Consider the following 19,389-nt stretch of genomic DNA (forward strand, 5'->3'; position numbering starts at 1 on the left):
AAAAAAAAAAAAAAAAAAAAAAAAAAAAAAAAATCTTTCAAAGGCGAAATCATCAATTTTCATTGATTAGCTATAGCTATTAATTAAGTTTGTTAATTCACGGTCTCAATCCACCAATGAAATCTAGACTAACCCATGTCAAAAGAAAAATATCATCGTTTTATTAATAAAGAATAAGATTTTTTGAATAATTTTTCATGAAGCATCACAGACAGTCGTAAACTCTCTCTTTCCCATCACCTCAGCAAAAAAATTCTCTTCTCAAGCTGAGGTTTTTCGAATAAAAGCCTCTTTACGACGTCATCGAGCTCCTCCAGCGCTAATTGTGCATGAAGCCTCAAAACAGGATCATCGTCATTATCCCTGAGGTGCTTGAGGGCACGATAAACAGGCAAAAGTTGACTGTCCAGATTTTCCAGTACATCTTTACCGAGACCCCGAATGAGCAAAGTGACCACTAGAACAGCAGCCCGTCGACATTCCGGAAATTTGTCTGTTTCAATGATACAGCCGATGCAATAAAGAACTTCAATTACAGCATTTCCAAGAGCAAATCCCAGGACTTTGCAGAGCTCCCCCAGACACGATAAACTGGAGGCACGAACCATGGGATCTGCGTCTCGAATAGCACAAAGAAAGCCGTTTATCAGAGTATTCTTGTAGGCTGGTGCCATCTCCCCCAGCATTCGCGTGGTCTTCACCAGAATTTCCCCCAGTTTAGCGCGATTTTCCGGTGCCACCCCAGTAGAATCCGACTCTCTCGTCATATCCGTGAACTCCTGTATCAAAATTCCGATGACCTTCTGTGGAAATTTCAGTGCCAGTGCACAAAGTCCATTGATCGACGCTAGATAAATGAAGGAATCCTCGTCTCTGAGGTTCTGCTGGAACAGATAAACCAGCAGATCTGATTTCCCAGTGATCGTTGAGCTCGACGTCTCGATTAATTTGGTCAGAGTGATCAACCCATGAGCTCTGACTGGCAGCAGTGGATCTGTCAGGTCCTTCAGGGCTTTATCGAAAGCACTTTCATTCTTCTCGTCAACACTGAGGTCTTCGAAACGAGGGGAGACCCCCCTCTGCCTGACGATTCGTTGTACCTCGTCAATGAGAGATTTCAGATTCTCTGGGCACTCCCAGGTGGCCAGCTTCTCCTTCAGAAATCTCGATAAATTTTCGAAAGGTGTCCAGCTCCACTCCCTCGGCTTCCTTCTCTCCGCCACTATCTCCTTGATCAGCATCAAACTGACATAGAGAATATCCACGTGATCGTCATCGTCTCGAGACACGAAAGAGTCATCAAATAATTCCGTTATGAACCCGATGAGGTGCTCCGGATGCCTCAGCTGATGTTCCTGGACGCATTTGCAGTTTGCCAGTGTCAGCAGCAGCTTCATCACCACCAACTGACTCTCCAATCGGTCCAGAATATCAGCCTCACGTCTTCTAGTCTTGCAGAAGAAGTATTGAGAGTAATTGAAGAGGTGCCAGGGCAGATCAAGAGAATCTTTGACGAGATCGAGGAGACAGTCTGCTGAATCCTCTGGACTGCTCTCCTCAACTTCTCCTGTGGCCTCCAAACCCCCTGAGGGACCGAATTCAAACTTCAGTCTCACTCCGAAATATCCAGGGTGAATGTCGTGCCCCAGAAACGCGCAAAATAATTTGTCCCTCAAGTCAAATGAGTTTAGCAGATTAATCAACAACTCCTTCGATTTCAGCCTGAGAACACAAGGGCTATGACATGTTTTTCTGTAAATACAGAATAAAGGAACTGCCGTTTCGGAGATCAAATCCACCGGGAGACACTTGAATTTAGCATCTGTGGAGATGAACAATTTCGTGAGGTTCTCCAAGCACTTGGACACGTCAGCCTCACCTCTAGGTCTCAGTCGAACGTCGGACGTGTCACGAGTTATCAGAAGTGGTTCACAAATCTTCTCGATGATTTTAACCCTGCAGACCTCAGGGTGAACCTCTTGAAGAGCTCTTATGCACGTTCTAGCCATCTCCGAGGAGTTCCTCGCAGCAGTCGACGACAAAAGTTCCAGGAGTTGATAGCAAACGGTTGAGTAATACTCTTCAGGATTATTCCCGTGATTCAGGGCTATCAATTTCGATATTGTGTCCAGTCTGTCCCAGTGGATTCCCAGGTCCACAGTGTCCTGGCAGGTGGCTGTTATTAGGGAGTAAACTCCTGTCGGTTCCTTTATCAAATTGATCAAGTAGAGTTTAACGTTTCTCTTGACCCACTGGGGGATGTTCTGGAGGCCGAAGAGGACCATCAGCTCTTTTATAACTGCAGACTGAGGACAATTGGTTATAGTGTCACCGAGAATGCCCTTGAATTCCATCTGATCTTTTTGCAATTTCTCGTAGAGTTCTGGGGACATCTGGAAGTTTGAGGGTTCAGGGGTCTCCGGGGGCTTTGGCTTCGTCAGAGGCGCGTGGGACAGCTGGACGAGAGCCCCCAGGAGGGGCCCCAGTTGGGTTAAAATAGCTGGCCTCAACGAAATCTCTGAGAACAGGCTCAACACAGCTCTCACTGTCGTCGATAGTCTGTTGTATTTAACCAAATCATTCAGGTCTTCTTGGATACTCAGGACTGAGGGGTAGAGGACCCTCAGCTCTCTCGAAATGTCTGGTATCAAACAGGGGAAGATTCCGATGGATATCGTGTGTTCTATCGCTGTTTTCACGCATCTGTACTCGTTGACACTCATAAATGTCTCGCTTTTCGATAGAACATTTCTGTGGAGGTCCTCCAGGACGTGGAGAATTGTCTGGAGGTATTTACGACTGGCAGCTGTGTCCCCTCCATTGTTGCAGGATTCTTCTATCTCTCTCTTTGATTTTTCGGGGAGCAGATCGAACACTTCGCATTCGATGGAGTTTGGATCTTTGGGACATCCTGGAAATATTCGGGCGAGTATTTAAAGATGTTCGAATGGATTTTACAATTTTCTAAGAATTAAAGTGCAAGAGGAATTGTTAATGACTAAAATTTGAAAGATTACGTTGTTTTTTAAAATTTACTATTTATGAACGAATCAAGAGAATGAATTAAAATTAAATTTTTAAGCACGTAATTTTTTTTATATGAAATTAATTTATGATGAAGTATTGAATGTGCACAGAATTGTTACGACATCCTGGAAATATTGTGGCGAGCATTTAGAGGTATTCAAATGGATTTTACAATTTTCTAAGAAATTAAAGTGCAAGAGCCATTGTTAATGAGAATGATTTGAAAGTATTCGTTGTTTTTTAAATTGACTACTTATGAATAAATCAAGAGAGTAAATTGAAATTAAATTTTAATTTATGAATTACAAAAAAAGCGAATTTCGAAATCGAAATCAATTTTAGGGTGAAAAATGAAAATTTTTCGTCTTCAGCGACAAATTTTGAAAAAGATTCCAACAAAATAATAATGAGCAAAGTACTTGGGCACCCTCGAACGTTTTTAATGTCAATAAACAATCCTTTAACCTCTCCATTAATTAAAATATTCGATCTAATCACCTGCAGTCGTGAGTTTCAACAGAATCCCATGATAATCCACATCCACAGGTCCCCCAATTGTTTCCATTCCTCTTTCAATTGTTAATCACCTGTCAATAACGAAAAAATACAACGGTTTCGTTGCTGTTCACTAACATGTGTTATCCAATTGTTGTTTTTATGCTCCAGCGCCCTCTGGAGCTCCCCTAACCCCATAAATTCAAGTATGTGTTTTCAAAAGATATCAAAGTTCCGCAGAAAAATCGTCTCCCTCCTCTTCCTGTCAATAATAACCATAAATTATTTAAAAAATCTCTTGTGCCCCGCCGTGAGTTCCCTGGCTGAATTCGAAAAATGTCCCGCTTGTTACGGTTCATCCGCCTGTCCCCAGGTTCTAAACGAAAATATAAAAATCAAACCATTCGACTTTCGTACAACAATGTCCCACATTCTCCCATCGAAAAATGTATTCTTCGGTGAATCGAATGGCAAAAAAATCGTTGTGAAAAAATTAGCGCAGTACGAGGAACTCGAGGCCTTTGATCAAATGATATGTAAAGAGGGCTTGGATTGTTGCGCCGCAAGAAACTACAACAATGAGCATGCACACAGTATTGATTATTTCTCGCGTATCTTGAACGACGTTTCCTCTGATTTCATTAGTGACGATCGAAGCGGCTTGATAATATGCCCAAACCCAACGAGCACAATATTTTTCGATAAATTGAGAGGTTCGAGATACTTGAACGATTCAAATCTCTGGACTCTAGTCCGCATAAACCCGGAGCCAATAATTCTCGAGGTGAATTCAGTCGTGAAGAAAAAAAACCGTTCAATTCTGACTATTGCTCGGTTTTCGATGGATATCTCGGAATCCAAGGCAGATAGCGAAATTTTCGTAATGACCTTTTTCGCAGCTCTCAATTCGCTCCACAAAAAAGGTCATTACGAAAATTTCGCCATCTCCCCTCAATTCCGAGATATTCGCCGAAAACCGCTGGACGAAATTGACTGGAACTGTTTTACCGCTTCACTAGTGAATTGAATAAACAATAACAGAATAAGAGGGAATTCAGTGGGTAATTGATGATGAAATATGCAATTAGATACTGCGAGCTGAGGAGGGCTGGCCAGTGCCTCGATACTACGGGGCCTGTGGGAGAATAGTTATCGAGGAATACGTAGGCCTCCCATTACCAGCTTATTATCATGCTCCCTGGCTTCTCAGGGCTAAAATCGCTGCGGGATTATTGCGAGCAGCGCAAATGCTGACTTTTCATGATCCAGAGTTCTCTTTTTACCTCACTGACATGTCCCCCGATAACATCGCTATTAACGACGAATATAAACCGATTTTCGTTGATCTGGAGCACATCATTGTTGTCCAGAAAAACAGTTTTTCCAACGGTACCGCATTACTTCGCATTTTTTAATTATTAACCTTGTTTGACTATGAAATAAAACAAAATAAATAACAATAAATAATTCTAAAAGCAAAAGAAACAGGAAAAAACGCTGTCTTTACATTTTTCGTATTATTTTTGTTTTCCAGATAAAATCCACGACTTTAGGGAATTGCACGAAACCGAGGAGACATTCGCCTGCAAAAATTGCTTCGCATTTTCCCCCCTAGACATCTGCAGTCACCGACTAAGTGATCACAATTACTACGCAGTCTGCAAGGTAAAAAATAATCAGCATCTTGCGCCGATCCCAGTGAATTTAATTGGTATTCTTAATGTCACAACAGCACATACTGTCCCCCGAATCTAGTACAGCGACAATCTCCGGTGGTTTCCTACACGATGTGCCAAAAGATATTTCAAGTCGTTACCCAGATTTGAAAATAATGTTAGCCGAATGCTCAGTGCCTTCAGCCCGTCAAACGCGAATAGAAACGGCTGCTAAACTCATTGAATTATTTGAAAAAATGTCATGATTAATAACGTGATAATGCAGAGACTTTATTTTTAGAAACGACTTTTCCATATGTATGGAGTGGAAATGGGTAGAGAATAAAATTGAGGAGAATATATTATTGATGCGATTGGAGCCGCGCCCGGATCCATCTCGTACTTTTGCAACCAGTGTTCAACTCTCTAAACCGGTTTTCCCGATGTGTTTTTTTCTCTGTCTCTCTCCCTCTTTCTCTCTCTGCCTCTTCGTTTTATGTCATTTTTCTTCATCCTACTCTTGTCTCTCTCTCCTCCATCTTCACCGCTGTACTTTTACTATTTTATTGTTGTCGTTACTATGATGTAGGGAATGAGTTCATGAGGAGTTATTTTATTACCCAAAAGGCATTTATTTTTCTCATCATAATAAACAAAATTTATTCATCAAATGTCTTTCAGCACTTGAAAGTTCCTACAAGTGAACATTACGAATTAAAAATAGCATCACATAGTGGTGTAGTACATAATACAAAATATATATTGCAAAAGTCGATAATTATTACATTGTAATAAATTGTTTATGGTTCTTTATAATCTTGTTTACTGATTTGTTGGTTTATACCTTTGCCTGTGGCAAATGTCTGGTCTGATAGTTGTTCAATCAGTTAACAATAAGCTTGGTGCGAAATATAAACAATACTGTCATGAATTTATTGCGATTATTCTATTGATTCAATACTTGAAATTGTAACAAAGGCTAAAAAAAAATGAAATCAATGTAGAAATGAAATTTGTGATTACGATTATTTACAGACAATTACGAGTGTAACATCGGTGGGATATGTATGATACAAAGATTCATCTTTTATTAGTTAAGTTTCTAAACAAAACTGCCTAATTACTCGGACGAATATACTCAATTGATTATGAATTACGTGAAAAAATTAAATACACATTTTTATATCATTTTCCTCATTTTTTTCTTCCTGACTCTACAATATTCTTCAACTCAGTATAAAATATAACGTAATCATAGCATTTTCTTTTATACTCTGTCTAATCACTACTTATTCATTAATGAAGATCACATGCATTTATTCTTTACAAGTTAAAAAACTTATCAATGCAAATATTGGATGATTCATTTTCCGAGTTCGCAATCCCCCCCCCCCCCTTGNTGGATGATTCATTTTCCGAGTTCGCAATCCCCCCCCCCATTGCCTGTGCGTTCGTGCCCCAGATAACATTTCCCATTACTAATTTTCCTGAATTTCATTAAACTTCACTCTCAATATCAATCAGGTAAATTTAGTTTTCCCGTAATTTATCAGAACAGCACACCAATCAACTAAAAACCCCCTTTTCTCATCAATCATCACACAATTTACATTTACTTCATAAATTTTTTTGTTTTGTTTTTTCATTCAGGTAATATCACAAAAAACCACCAATTCAATTTGGCATTATGTTCATTTTTCAAGTGATTTAAAATGAACTACTCAATTTACTTCAACTGCCACGTGCGTTGATATTCTAATTAACAAATCAATGTCAAAAAAAAAAAACAAGAGAAAGAAACGAAAAATTTCCCCAACTTCATTCTTCCCTTAATCGTGCAATTTGTATGGCAAAATAATGACGTAAAAATGCAGTTTCTAGTGTCAATTTATCTAAGTACAAAAATAGTAAAAAAAAGATATTAATGCGATAATGAAAAAAAAAAAAACATTGCAAATCGAGCGAAACGAGGAGAAAAAAAAACTTGAAAGAATGAACGAGTGTTTCAGCTGAGCAGCTGAGAATAATGTATGCACATTCAGTGGTGTGCAGTGACTCCCTCATGAATATTGGTGTATTGGTAAATCTAATGTAAATACATCGTTGCTCATGTTCTGCAAATAACTGCTCCTTAATCATTCGTGAAAACAGATGAATGTATCATACATCTCGCTCAATGCGATAGAACTTTCATCAATTTGCAAATGGATTTTTACTCCCCTTCAAACACTTGAATATCACGTGGCAAATGATTTCTCGATTTTATTATCATAATTATAATATTTTGTCTTACAAGTCTCACTGAGGCATTTCCACCAACGATGATATATCTCTTCTTAGAAGAGCATACTGACTATGACTACATAAAATTTGTATTTTTATCATTTATCCATTGAAATTGCTATCACAATGTACTTCTCTTTTACCTCAAAATAAAATTAAAAAATAAATAAAATGAATTCGAGGCACGAAATATTTTCTCTCAACATTGAAATATATCTCCCACACCCCTAATATCATGATTACTCTTACAATTAATATTTCAATCGTTCGATTAATCGATTGTAAACGATATTCCAGAAGCAAGTGATGTTGATTGAACAATCAAACTTACATTTTGTTTTTTTCATCTTTATCACTTCAATATTGAAATGTTGAGTCTCACAGGCTGTCTCGATGAGTCACTGGGTAGACAATGCCAATGATCAGGCATGCCTTTTGTATTTTTATGGTTAAAACAAGGACGAACCATATTTTACAGTTTTTCTCCTCAAATACTTGTTTTTTTTTTTCTACCGTGATACGTAACTCCTTCAATGCTCCTGCTGATAGGATCTGTAGAGTTTTTTCTTTTCCAGAGTGAAATCACGGCTGATCATTATCGTACCGCCGCGGGTGAGATTTCTGAAAAAGGGATAACATTGAGCATTAGCATTGAGCGTTAATTGAGCCCCCGAACAATTAGCATTTTCAAGTCGGCTTATCTCCCAGTTGAGTTTTTGAGGAATATTTCCCAATCCAAGGGAGATAGCGTCATTTTCGATATGACATTTTTTGTAGCTCTCAATCGGCTCTACAAAAAAGATTATAACAAAAATTGTGCTATCTCCCTTAGATTCCGAGATATTCATTGAAAACTGGTCAATAGTCAAAATTGACTTGTAATGAGGTTTAAACTCACTTGAGAAACTGCGGCAGGAGTATGTGCCACGATGTATGGTCCTGTTTGAGAGTTAAATAGAGTTCGAATGTTGATACTGTGTTGGGATCACACTGTATTCTCGATAGTCTTCGACACATACTGTCTGTTTCGAAGTTTATGAACAGTGTGCAACCTCTGTAATAAATAAAATAAAATACAGACATTAGAATAATTGAGTATTTTTCTTTTTTTTTTCATCAAAATCGTCATCCCGATATTTAATTCGAGCTTCTTCTCTAATTCATAAAATAATTTCAATTTTCTCGATAATTTGAAACAATAAATTTCTCAGTTTTTTGTGAGAAAAAGTTGCTTCGAAATTCAAAAAATTCCCATTATTTATTTATTGACTTATTCGTAAAAAGTGAATGGTAAAGATATTGTTTTTTAACGTGTCTCAAGGAATGTAATATTCCCAAACTATTCTGACGCAATAAAGTCCCAAAAACTGAGGCTTGAAAACTATTAAAAAAAATAATTTTTCATTTTTTCATCAAAATCCTCACTCAGATATTCAATTCGAGCTTCTTTTCTAATTCATAAAATAATTGTAATTTTGTCAACAACTTGAAACAATAAATTTCCCATTTTTTATGTGAAAAAAAAATGCTTCGAAATTTAAAAAATTCCCATTATTTATTTATCGACTTCTTCGTAAAAAGTGAATGGTAGAAATATTATCTTTCAACATGTCTCAAGAATGTAATATTCCCAAACTATTCTGACGCAACAAACTCCCAAAAACTAACGCCTGAAAATCTCCAAAACTGTTTCATCACCTCAAGAAGCCTCTCCCCTCCCCCCCAAAATTTTCCCAAAATTATTCAAGCTCACGTCCACTTGCCCCACAATTTCAATTCAAAGCCCCCCATTGATATCTAAATCTCGTACCTGAGACCGCAGGGCTCGTTTTCTGCCATTGTCAGAACATCTTTGGCTATTCTGGGTAGGAGATCAGCCGGCAATAATACCTCGCCGCACGTCAACTGAGCATGTTTAGCCGCCCGTAGTTCGACCTCGAGTCTCTTGGCCAGTGCCTGACATGCACCGTCCAATTCGTCAGTCACATATCCAGCTGCAGAAAAAAAAAAACGATTCAATTTTTTCAATTCACTCCAAACCTTGAATTCAAATGACAGCTTAGAATCCACTAATCAAAGCTTTAAATAGAGAACGGGAGGAGTGAGAGTGATGCAACTACTCGCCAAGTTTCTGCGTGTGCGTGTGTGTTGCTGCCCGCACGAACAGAACAGCCGGGTTGAGAATAAGTGGTGGAAGGGGAGGGGAGTCGAGGAGATGTAGTTAACTCTTGATTCCTCCAATTCTCCAAATAAAACGAAATTCCTAATTACCATTTACTCATACTTAACGACACTTTAATCCCCCAATCAATCAAAACGAGTTCAAAAACCCTGATATTCTCGGAAAACAGCTGATTAAGGCACTCTCAATCAGCTGGCTTCCTTTGTCCTGCGGTGCCCTTGAAGTATTCCCTCCCCCACCCCCTAAACCCCCAATAAACCCTAGAATTACTTACCTCTACTGTTACTGAAATTGACGTTAACAGGGCACGATAAAACCTCCATTGTCTCTGAATAGAAATCACAGAAGCACCTCTAATAACCGGACCAATAAAAAAATATCAACCGACAACAACGGCTCGTTGTCACTCCGTGGTGTCGACAAACTCGAAGAAGCCGATATCAACAGCTCCAGCAGAACCCTCAAAAAAATATGTCAAATTACTCAACGAAGCCGGTTACTTTTGTTTAAAGTCTCGTCGGCGTATTATCGTCACAGACTCCCCTCGCTTTCTCAATCAACTGATTCGCCGGCTGGCGTGAAGCCCCTTATATATCCTCACCCCCCACTCCCACCGGTCGGACAACCCCACCGAAGCACCTAGCAACACCGGCTACGTGATGTCTCGCAGTGAGCCGGCGTCGGGTGCTATCGGTCGCGCCACTCGGCAAACCTCGGCTCTTCCTGACCGCTGGTGTAGACGAGGGGCGCATAGGGACAAAGGGAGAAGAAAAAACTCTCCCCCCCAATCCCCCCAACGCCCCCCGCCGACAACCCATCGCCCCCCTCGACCCCCCCAGCCNGGGGGGGGGGGGGGGGGGGGGGGGGGGGGGGGGGGGGGGGGGGGGGGGGGGGGGGGGGGGGGGGGGGGGGGGGGGGGGGGGGGGGGGGGGGGGGGGGGGGGGGGGGGGGGGGGGGGGGGGGGGGGGGGGGGGGGGGGGGGGGGGGGGGGGGGGGGGGGGGGGGGGGGGGGGGGGGGGGGGGGGGGGGGGGGGGGGGGGGGGGGGGGGGGGGGGGGGGGGGGGGGGGGGGGGGGGGGGGGGGGGGGGGGGGGGGGGGGGGGGGGGGGGGGGGGGGGGGGGGGGGGGGGGGGGGGGGGGGGGGGGGGGGGGGGGGGGGGGGGGGGGGGGGGGGGGGGGGGGGGGGGGGGGGGGGGGGGGGGGGGGGGGGGGGGGGGGGGGGGGGGGGGGGGGGGGGGGGGGGGGGGGGGGGGGGGGGGGGGGGGGGGGGGGGGGGGGGGGGGGGGGGGGGGGGGGGGGGGGGGGGGGGGGGGGGGGGGGGGGGGGGGGGGGGGGGGGGGGGGGGGGGGGGGGGGGGGGGGGGGGGGGGGGGGGGGGGGGGGGGGGGGGGGGGGGGGGGGGGGGGGGGGGGGGGGGGGGGGGGGGGGGGGGGGGGGGGGGGGGGGGGGGGGGGGGGGGGGGGGGGGGGGGGGGGGGGGGGGGGGGGGGGGGGGGGGGGGGGGGGGGGGGGGGGGGGGGGGGGGGGGGGGGGGGGGGGGGGGGGGGGGGGGGGGGGGGGGGGGGGGGGGGGGGGGGGGGGGGGGGGGGGGGGGGGGGGGGGGGGGGGGGGGGGGGGGGGGGGGGGGGGGGGGGGGGGGGGGGGGGGGGGGGGGGGGGGGGGGGGGGGGGGGGGGGGGGGGGGGGGGGGGGGGGGGGGGGGGGGGGGGGGGGGGGGGGGGGGGGGGGGGGGGGGGGGGGGGGGGGGGGGGGGGGGGGGGGGGGGGGGGGGGGGGGGGGGGGGGGGGGGGGGGGGGGGGGGGGGGGGGGGGGGGGGGGGGGGGGGGGGGGGGGGGGGGGGGGGGGGGGGGGGGGGGGGGGGGGGGGGGGGGGGGGGGGGGGGGGGGGGGGGGGGGGGGGGGGGGGGGGGGGGGGGGGGGGGGGGGGGGGGGGGGGGGGGGGGGGGGGGGGGGGGGGGGGGGGGGGGGGGGGGGGGGGGGGGGGGGGGGGGGGGGGGGGGGGGGGGGGGGGGGGGGGGGGGGGGGGGGGGGGGGGGGGGGGGGGGGGGGGGGGGGGGGGGGGGGGGGGGGGGGGGGGGGGGGGGGGGGGGGGGGGGGGGGGGGGGGGGGGGGGGGGGGGGGGGGGGGGGGGGGGGGGGGGGGGGGGGGGGGGGGGGGGGGGGGGGGGGGGGGGGGGGGGGGGGGGGGGGGGGGGGGGGGGGGGGGGGGGGGGGGGGGGGGGGGGGGGGGGGGGGGGGGGGGGGGGGGGGGGGGGGGGGGGGGGGGGGGGGGGGGGGGGGGGGGGGGGGGGGGGGGGGGGGGGGGGGGGGGGGGGGGGGGGGGGGGGGGGGGGGGGGGGGGGGGGGGGGGGGGGGGGGGGGGGGGGGGGGGGGGGGGGGGGGGGGGGGGGGGGGGGGGGGGGGGGGGGGGGGGGGGGGGGGGGGGGGGGGGGGGGGGGGGGGGGGGGGGGGGGGGGGGGGGGGGGGGGGGGGGGGGGGGGGGGGGGGGGGGGGGGGGGGGGGGGGGGGGGGGGGGGGGGGGGGGGGGGGGGGGGGGGGGGGGGGGGGGGGGGGGGGGGGGGGGGGGGGGGGGGGGGGGGGGGGGGGGGGGGGGGGGGGGGGGGGGGGGGGGGGGGGGGGGGGGGGGGGGGGGGGGGGGGGGGGGGGGGGGGGGGGGGGGGGGGGGGGGGGGGGGGGGGGGGGGGGGGGGGGGGGGGGGGGGGGGGGGGGGGGGGGGGGGGGGGGGGGGGGGGGGGGGGGGGGGGGGGGGGGGGGGGGGGGGGGGGGGGGGGGGGGGGGGGGGGGGGGGGGGGGGGGGGGGGGGGGGGGGGGGGGGGGGGGGGGGGGGGGGGGGGGGGGGGGGGGGGGGGGGGGGGGGGGGGGGGGGGGGGGGGGGGGGGGGGGGGGGGGGGGGGGGGGGGGGGGGGGGGGGGGGGGGGGGGGGGGGGGGGGGGGGGGGGGGGGGGGGGGGGGGGGGGGGGGGGGGGGGGGGGGGGGGGGGGGGGGGGGGGGGGGGGGGGGGGGGGGGGGGGGGGGGGGGGGGGGGGGGGGGGGGGGGGGGGGGGGGGGGGGGGGGGGGGGGGGGGGGGGGGGGGGGGGGGGGGGGGGGGGGGGGGGGGGGGGGGGGGGGGGGGGGGGGGGGGGGGGGGGGGGGGGGGGGGGGGGGGGGGGGGGGGGGGGGGGGGGGGGGGGGGGGGGGGGGGGGGGGGGGGGGGGGGGGGGGGGGGGGGGGGGGGGGGGGGGGGGGGGGGGGGGGGGGGGGGGGGGGGGGGGGGGGGGGGGGGGGGGGGGGGGGGGGGGGGGGGGGGGGGGGGGGGGGGGGGGGGGGGGGGGGGGGGGGGGGGGGGGGGGGGGGGGGGGGGGGGGGGGGGGGGGGGGGGGGGGGGGGGGGGGGGGGGGGGGGGGGGGGGGGGGGGGGGGGGGGGGGGGGGGGGGGGGGGGGGGGGGGGGGGGGGGGGGGGGGGGGGGGGGGGGGGGGGGGGGGGGGGGGGGGGGGGGGGGGGGGGGGGGGGGGGGGGGGGGGGGGGGGGGGGGGGGGGGGGGGGGGGGGGGGGGGGGGGGGGGGGGGGGGGGGGGGGGGGGGGGGGGGGGGGGGGGGGGGGGGGGGGGGGGGGGGGGGGGGGGGGGGGGGGGGGGGGGGGGGGGGGGGGGGGGGGGGGGGGGGGGGGGGGGGGGGGGGGGGGGGGGGGGGGGGGGGGGGGGGGGGGGGGGGGGGGGGGGGGGGGGGGGGGGGGGGGGGGGGGGGGGGGGGGGGGGGGGGGGGGGGGGGGGGGGGGGGGGGGGGGGGGGGGGGGGGGGGGGGGGGGGGGGGGGGGGGGGGGGGGGGGGGGGGGGGGGGGGGGGGGGGGGGGGGGGGGGGGGGGGGGGGGGGGGGGGGGGGGGGGGGGGGGGGGGGGGGGGGGGGGGGGGGGGGGGGGGGGGGGGGGGGGGGGGGGGGGGGGGGGGGGGGGGGGGGGGGGGGGGGGGGGGGGGGGGGGGGGGGGGGGGGGGGGGGGGGGGGGGGGGGGGGGGGGGGGGGGGGGGGGGGGGGGGGGGGGGGGGGGGGGGGGGGGGGGGGGGGGGGGGGGGGGGGGGGGGGGGGGGGGGGGGGGGGGGGGGGGGGGGGGGGGGGGGGGGGGGGGGGGGGGGGGGGGGGGGGGGGGGGGGGGGGGGGGGGGGGGGGGGGGGGGGGGGGGGGGGGGGGGGGGGGGGGGGGGGGGGGGGGGGGGGGGGGGGGGGGGGGGGGGGGGGGGGGGGGGGGGGGGGGGGGGGGGGGGGGGGGGGGGGGGGGGGGGGGGGGGGGGGGGGGGGGGGGGGGGGGGGGGGGGGGGGGGGGGGGGGGGGGGGGGGGGGGGGGGGGGGGGGGGGGGGGGGGGGGGGGGGGGGGGGGGGGGGGGGGGGGGGGGGGGGGGGGGGGGGGGGGGGGGGGGGGGGGGGGGGGGGGGGGGGGGGGGGGGGGGGGGGGGGGGGGGGGGGGGGGGGGGGGGGGGGGGGGGGGGGGGGGGGGGGGGGGGGGGGGGGGGGGGGGGGGGGGGGGGGGGGGGGGGGGGGGGGGGGGGGGGGGGGGGGGGGGGGGGGGGGGGGGGGGGGGGGGGGGGGGGGGGGGGGGGGGGGGGGGGGGGGGGGGGGGGGGGGGGGGGGGGGGGGGGGGGGGGGGGGGGGGGGGGGGGGGGGGGGGGGGGGGGGGGGGGGGGGGGGGGGGGGGGGGGGGGGGGGGGGGGGGGGGGGGGGGGGGGGGGGGGGGGGGGGGGGGGGGGGGGGGGGGGGGGGGGGGGGGGGGGGGGGGGGGGGGGGGGGGGGGGGGGGGGGGGGGGGGGGGGGGGGGGGGGGGGGGGGGGGGGGGGGGGGGGGGGGGGGGGGGGGGGGGGGGGGGGGGGGGGGGGGGGGGGGGGGGGGGGGGGGGGGGGGGGGGGGGGGGGGGGGGGGGGGGGGGGGGGGGGGGGGGGGGGGGGGGGGGGGGGGGGGGGGGGGGGGGGGGGGGGGGGGGGGGGGGGGGGGGGGGGGGGGGGGGGGGGGGGGGGGGGGGGGGGGGGGGGGGGGGGGGGGGGGGGGGGGGGGGGGGGGGGGGGGGGGGGGGGGGGGGGGGGGGGGGGGGGGGGGGGGGGGGGGGGGGGGGGGGGGGGGGGGGGGGGGGGGGGGGGGGGGGGGGGGGGGGGGGGGGGGGGGGGGGGGGGGGGGGGGGGGGGGGGGGGGGGGGGGGGGGGGGGGGGGGGGGGGGGGGGGGGGGGGGGGGGGGGGGGGGGGGGGGGGGGGGGGGGGGGGGGGGGGGGGGGGGGGGGGGGGGGGGGGGGGGGGGGGGGGGGGGGGGGGGGGGGGGGGGGGGGGGGGGGGGGGGGGGGGGGGGGGGGGGGGGGGGGGGGGGGGGGGGGGGGGGGGGGGGGGGGGGGGGGGGGGGGGGGGGGGGGGGGGGGGGGGGGGGGGGGGGGGGGGGGGGGGGGGGGGGGGGGGGGGGGGGGGGGGGGGGGGGGGGGGGGGGGGGGGGGGGGGGGGGGGGGGGGGGGGGGGGGGGGGGGGGGGGGGGGGGGGGGGGGGGGGGGGGGGGGGGGGGGGGGGGGGGGGGGGGGGGGGGGGGGGGGGGGGGGGGGGGGGGGGGGGGGGGGGGGGGGGGGGGGGGGGGGGGGGGGGGGGGGGGGGGGGGGGGGGGGGGGGGGGGGGGGGGGGGGGGGGGGGGGGGGGGGGGGGGGGGGGGGGGGGGGGGGGGGGGGGGGGGGGGGGGGGGGGGGGGGGGGGGGGGGGGGGGGGGGGGGGGGGGGGGGGGGGGGGGGGGGGGGGGGGGGGGGGGGGGGGGGGGGGGGGGGGGGGGGGGGGGGGGGGGGGGGGGGGGGGGGGGGGGGGGGGGGGGGGGGGGGGGGGGGGGGGGGGGGGGGGGGGGGGGGGGGGGGGGGGGGGGGGGGGGGGGGGGGGGGGGGGGGGGGGGGGGGGGGGGGGGGGGGGGGGGGGGGGGGGGGGGGGGGGGGGGGGGGGGGGGGGGGGGGGGGGGGGGGGGGGGGGGGGGGGGGGGGGGGGGGGGGGGGGGGGGGGGGGGGGGGGGGGGGGGGGGGGGGGGGGGGGGGGGGGGGGGGGGGGGGGGGGGGGGGGGGGGGGGGGGGGGGGGGGGGGGGGGGGGGGGGGGGGGGGGGGGGGGGGGGGGGGGGGGGGGGGGGGGGGGGGGGGGGGGGGGGGGGGGGGGGGGGGGGGGGGGGGGGGGGGGGGGGGGGGGGGGGGGGGGGGGGGGGGGGGGGGGGGGGGGGGGGGGGGGGGGGGGGGGGGGGGGGGGGGGGGGGGGGGGGGGGGGGGGGGGGGGGGGGGGGGGGGGGGGGGGGGGGGGGGGGGGGGGGGGGGGGGGGGGGGGGGGGGGGGGGGGGGGGGGGGGGGGGGGGGGGGGGGGGGGGGGGGGGGGGGGGGGGGGGGGGGGGGGGGGGGGGGGGGGGGGGGGGGGGGGGGGGGGGGGGGGGGGGGGGGGGGGGGGGGGGGGGGGGGGGGGGGGGGGGGGGGGGGGGGGGGGGGGGGGGGGGGGGGGGGGGGGGGGGGGGGGGGGGGGGGGGGGGGGGGGGGGGGGGGGGGGGGGGGGGGGGGGGGGGGGGGGGGGGGGGGGGGGGGGGGGGGGGGGGGGGGGGGGGGGGGGGGGGGGGGGGGGGGGGGGGGGGGGGGGGGGGGGGGGGGGGGGGGGGGGGGGGGGGGGGGGGGGGGGGGGGGGGGGGGGGGGGGGGGGGGGGGGGGGGGGGGGGGGGGGGGGGGGGGGGGGGGGGGGGGGGGGGGGGGGGGGGGGGGGGGGGGGGGGGGGGGGGGGGGGGGGGGGGGGGGGGGGGGGGGGGGGGGGGGGGGGGGGGGGGGGGGGGGGGGGGGGGGGGGGGGGGGGGGGGGGGGGGGGGGGGGGGGGGGGGGGGGGGGGGGGGGGGGGGGGGGGGGGGGGGGGGGGGGGGGGGGGGGGGGGGGGGGGGGGGGGGGGGGGGGGGGGGGGGGGGGGGGGGGGGGGGGGGGGGGGGGGGGGGGGGGGGGGGGGGGGGGGGGGGGGGGGGGGGGGGGGGGGGGGGGGGGGGGGGGGGGGGGGGGGGGGGGGGGGGGGGGGGGGGGGGGGGGGGGGGGGGGGGGGGGGGGGGGGGGGGGGGGGGGGGGGGGGGGGGGGGGGGGGGGGGGGGGGGGGGGGGGGGGGGGGGGGGGGGGGGGGGGGGGGGGGGGGGGGGGGGGGGGGGGGGGGGGGGGGGGGGGGGGGGGGGGGGGGGGGGGGGGGGGGGGGGGGGGGGGGGGGGGGGGGGGGGGGGGGGGGGGGGGGGGGGGGGGGGGGGGGGGGGGGGGGGGGGGGGGGGGGGGGGGGGGGGGGGGGGGGGGGGGGGGGGGGGGGGGGGGGGGGGGGGGGGGGGGGGGGGGGGGGGGGGGGGGGGGGGGGGGGGGGGGGGGGGGGGGGGGGGGGGGGGGGGGGGGGGGGGGGGGGGGGGGGGGGGGGGGGGGGGGGGGGGGGGGGGGGGGGGGGGGGGGGGGGGGGGGGGGGGGGGGGGGGGGGGGGGGGGGGGGGGGGGGGGGGGGGGGGGGGGGGGGGGGGGGGGGGGGGGGGGGGGGGGGGGGGGGGGGGGGGGGGGGGGGGGGGGGGGGGGGGGGGGGGGGGGGGGGGGGGGGGGGGGGGGGGGGGGGGGGGGGGGGGGGGGGGGGGGGGGGGGGGGGGGGGGGGGGGGGGGGGGGGGGGGGGGGGGGGGGGGGGGGGGGGGGGGGGGGGGGGGGGGGGGGGGGGGGGGGGGGGGGGGGGGGGGGGGGGGGGGGGGGGGGGGGGGGGGGGGGGGGGGGGGGGGGGGGGGGGGGGGGGGGGGGGGGGGGGGGGGGGGGGGGGGGGGGGGGGGGGGGGGGGGGGGGGGGGGGGGGGGGGGGGGGGGGGGGGGGGGGGGGGGGGGGGGGGGGGGGGGGGGGGGGGGGGGGGGGGGGGGGGGGGGGGGGGGGGGGGGGGGGGGGGGGGGGGGGGGGGGGGGGGGGGGGGGGGGGGGGGGGGGGGGGGGGGGGGGGGGGGGGGGGGGGGGGGGGGGGGGGGGGGGGGGGGGGGGGGGGGGGGGGGGGGGGGGGGGGGGGGGGGGGGGGGGGGGGGGGGGGGGGGGGGGGGGGGGGGGGGGGGGGGGGGGGGGGGGGGGGGGGGGGGGGGGGGGGGGGGGGGGGGGGGGGGGGGGGGGGGGGGGGGGGGGGGGGGGGGGGGGGGGGGGGGGGGGGGGGGGGGGGGGGGGGGGGGGGGGGGGGGGGGGGGGGGGGGGGGGGGGGGGGGGGGGGGGGGGGGGGGGGGGGGGGGGGGGGGGGGGGGGGGGGGGGGGGGGGGGGGGGGGGGGGGGGGGGGGGGGGGGGGGGGGGGGGGGGGGGGGGGGGGGGGGGGGGGGGGGGGGGGGGGGGGGGGGGGGGGGGGGGGGGGGGGGGGGGGGGGGGGGGGGGGGGGGGGGGGGGGGGGGGGGGGGGGGGGGGGGGGGGGGGGGGGGGGGGGGGGGGGGGGGGGGGGGGGGGGGGGGGGGGGGGGGGGGGGGGGGGGGGGGGGGGGGGGGGGGGGGGGGGGGGGGGGGGGGGGGGGGGGGGGGGGGGGGGGGGGGGGGGGGGGGGGGGGGGGGGGGGGGGGGGGGGGGGGGGGGGGGGGGGGGGGGGGGGGGGGGGGGGGGGGGGGGGGGGGGGGGGGGGGGGGGGGGGGGGGGGGGGGGGGGGGGGGGGGGGGGGGGGGGGGGGGGGGGGGGGGGGGGGGGGGGGGGGGGGGGGGGGGGGGGGGGGGGGGGGGGGGGGGGGGGGGGGGGGGGGGGGGGGGGGGGGGGGGGGGGGGGGGGGGGGGGGGGGGGGGGGGGGGGGGGGGGGGGGGGGGGGGGGGGGGGGGGGGGGGGGGGGGGGGGGGGGGGGGGGGGGGGGGGGGGGGGGGGGGGGGGGGGGGGGGGGGGGGGGGGGGGGGGGGGGGGGGGGGGGGGGGGGGGGGGGGGGGGGGGGGGGGGGGGGGGGGGGGGGGGGGGGGGGGGGGGGGGGGGGGGGGGGGGGGGGGGGGGGGGGGGGGGGGGGGGGGGGGGGGGGGGGGGGGGGGGGGGGGGGGGGGGGGGGGGGGGGGGGGGGGGGGGGGGGGGGGGGGGGGGGGGGGGGGGGGGGGGGGGGGGGGGGGGGGGGGGGGGGGGGGGGGGGGGGGGGGGGGGGGGGGGGGGGGGGGGGGGGGGGGGGGGGGGGGGGGGGGGGGGGGGGGGGGGGGGGGGGGGGGGGGGGGGGGGGGGGGGGGGGGGGGGGGGGGGGGGGGGGGGGGGGGGGGGGGGGGGGGGGGGGGGGGGGGGGGGGGGGGGGGGGGGGGGGGGGGGGGGGGGGGGGGGGGGGGGGGGGGGGGGGGGGGGGGGGGGGGGGGGGGGGGGGGGGGGGGGGGGGGGGGGGGGGGGGGGGGGGGGGGGGGGGGGGGGGGGGGGGGGGGGGGGGGGGGGGGGGGGGGGGGGGGGGGGGGGGGGGGGGGGGGGGGGGGGGGGGGGGGGGGGGGGGGGGGGGGGGGGGGGGGGGGGGGGGGGGGGGGGGGGGGGGGGGGGGGGGGGGGGGGGGGGGGGGGGGGGGGGGGGGGGGGGGGGGGGGGGGGGGGGGGGGGGGGGGGGGGGGGGGGGGGGGGGGGGGGGGGGGGGGGGGGGGGGGGGGGGGGGGGGGGGGGGGGGGGGGGGGGGGGGGGGGGGGGGGGGGGGGGGGGGGGGGGGGGGGGGGGGGGGGGGGGGGGGGGGGGGGGGGGGGGGGGGGGGGGGGGGGGGGGGGGGGGGGGGGGGGGGGGGGGGGGGGGGGGGGGGGGGGGGGGGGGGGGGGGGGGGGGGGGGGGGGGGGGGGGGGGGGGGGGGGGGGGGGGGGGGGGGGGGG

General features: G+C 67.2%; 3 protein-coding genes across 3 annotated transcripts; 1 reads left to right on the top strand and 2 right to left on the bottom strand.

Moving 5' to 3' along the window:
- Nucleotides 1-8: 8 nt before the first annotated feature.
- On the bottom strand, nucleotides 9-4,468 carry LOC107035575. Its single transcript, XM_015253054.1, has 3 exons — nucleotides 4,454-4,468; nucleotides 3,526-3,614; nucleotides 9-2,911 (listed from the first exon to the last, which is right to left on the bottom strand). The coding sequence occupies exons 2-3, from the start codon at nucleotides 3,590-3,592 to the stop codon at nucleotides 237-239; spliced, it is 2,742 nt and encodes a 913-aa protein (XP_015108540.1). The 5' UTR covers nucleotides 3,593-3,614; nucleotides 4,454-4,468; the 3' UTR covers nucleotides 9-236.
- On the top strand, nucleotides 3,730-6,365 carry LOC107035576 (divergent protein kinase domain 2A). The gene is made up of 4 exons (XM_015253055.2): nucleotides 3,730-4,306; nucleotides 4,611-4,911; nucleotides 5,057-5,187; nucleotides 5,255-6,365. The coding sequence occupies exons 1-4, from the start codon at nucleotides 3,731-3,733 to the stop codon at nucleotides 5,441-5,443; spliced, it is 1,197 nt and encodes a 398-aa protein (XP_015108541.1). The 5' UTR covers nucleotide 3,730; the 3' UTR covers nucleotides 5,444-6,365.
- A 1,049-nt stretch (nucleotides 6,366-7,414) lies between these two features.
- Nucleotides 7,415-10,244, bottom strand: LOC107035577 (protein charybde). Its single transcript, XM_015253056.2, has 4 exons — nucleotides 9,917-10,244; nucleotides 9,271-9,454; nucleotides 8,359-8,514; nucleotides 7,415-8,081 (listed from the first exon to the last, which is right to left on the bottom strand). The coding sequence occupies exons 1-4, from the start codon at nucleotides 9,963-9,965 to the stop codon at nucleotides 7,991-7,993; spliced, it is 480 nt and encodes a 159-aa protein (XP_015108542.1). The 5' UTR covers nucleotides 9,966-10,244; the 3' UTR covers nucleotides 7,415-7,990.
- Between the last annotated feature and the right edge of the window lie 9,145 nt (nucleotides 10,245-19,389).

Source organism: Diachasma alloeum, unplaced genomic scaffold (genome assembly GCF_001412515.2).
Source record: "Diachasma alloeum isolate Michigan unplaced genomic scaffold, Dall2.0 Dall_scaffold_00199, whole genome shotgun sequence".
Lineage (NCBI taxonomy): Eukaryota > Metazoa > Arthropoda > Insecta > Hymenoptera > Braconidae > Diachasma > Diachasma alloeum.

What these genes read in the sequence shown, in the direction of transcription:
- LOC107035576 (XM_015253055.2), top strand. Translation starts at nt 3,731, where the DNA reads ATGTGTTTTCAAAAGATATCAAAGTTCCGCAGAAAAATCGTCTCCCTC. An exon ending in CGGAGCCAATAATTCTCGAG is followed by an intron (nt 4,307 to 4,610) that starts GTGAATTCAGTC and finishes ATATGCAATTAG; the next exon opens with ATACTGCGAGCTGAGGAGGG. An exon ending in GAAAAACAGTTTTTCCAACG is followed by an intron (nt 4,912 to 5,056) that starts GTACCGCATTAC and finishes TTTGTTTTCCAG; the next exon opens with ATAAAATCCACGACTTTAGG.
- LOC107035577 (XM_015253056.2), bottom strand. Translation starts at nt 9,965, where the DNA reads ATGGAGGTTTTATCGTGCCCTGTTAACGTCAATTTCAGTAACAGTAGA. An exon ending in CAATTTCAGTAACAGTAGAG is followed by an intron (nt 9,455 to 9,916) that starts GTAAGTAATTCT and finishes TTTTTTCTGCAG; the next exon opens with CTGGATATGTGACTGACGAA. An exon ending in CTCCTGCCGCAGTTTCTCAA is followed by an intron (nt 8,082 to 8,358) that starts GTGAGTTTAAAC and finishes TCCCTTTTTCAG; the next exon opens with AAATCTCACCCGCGGCGGTA.
- LOC107035575 (XM_015253054.1), bottom strand. Translation starts at nt 3,592, where the DNA reads ATGGAAACAATTGGGGGACCTGTGGATGTGGATTATCATGGGATTCTG. An exon ending in GTTGAAACTCACGACTGCAG is followed by an intron (nt 2,912 to 3,525) that starts GTGATTAGATCG and finishes GAATATTTCCAG; the next exon opens with GATGTCCCAAAGATCCAAAC.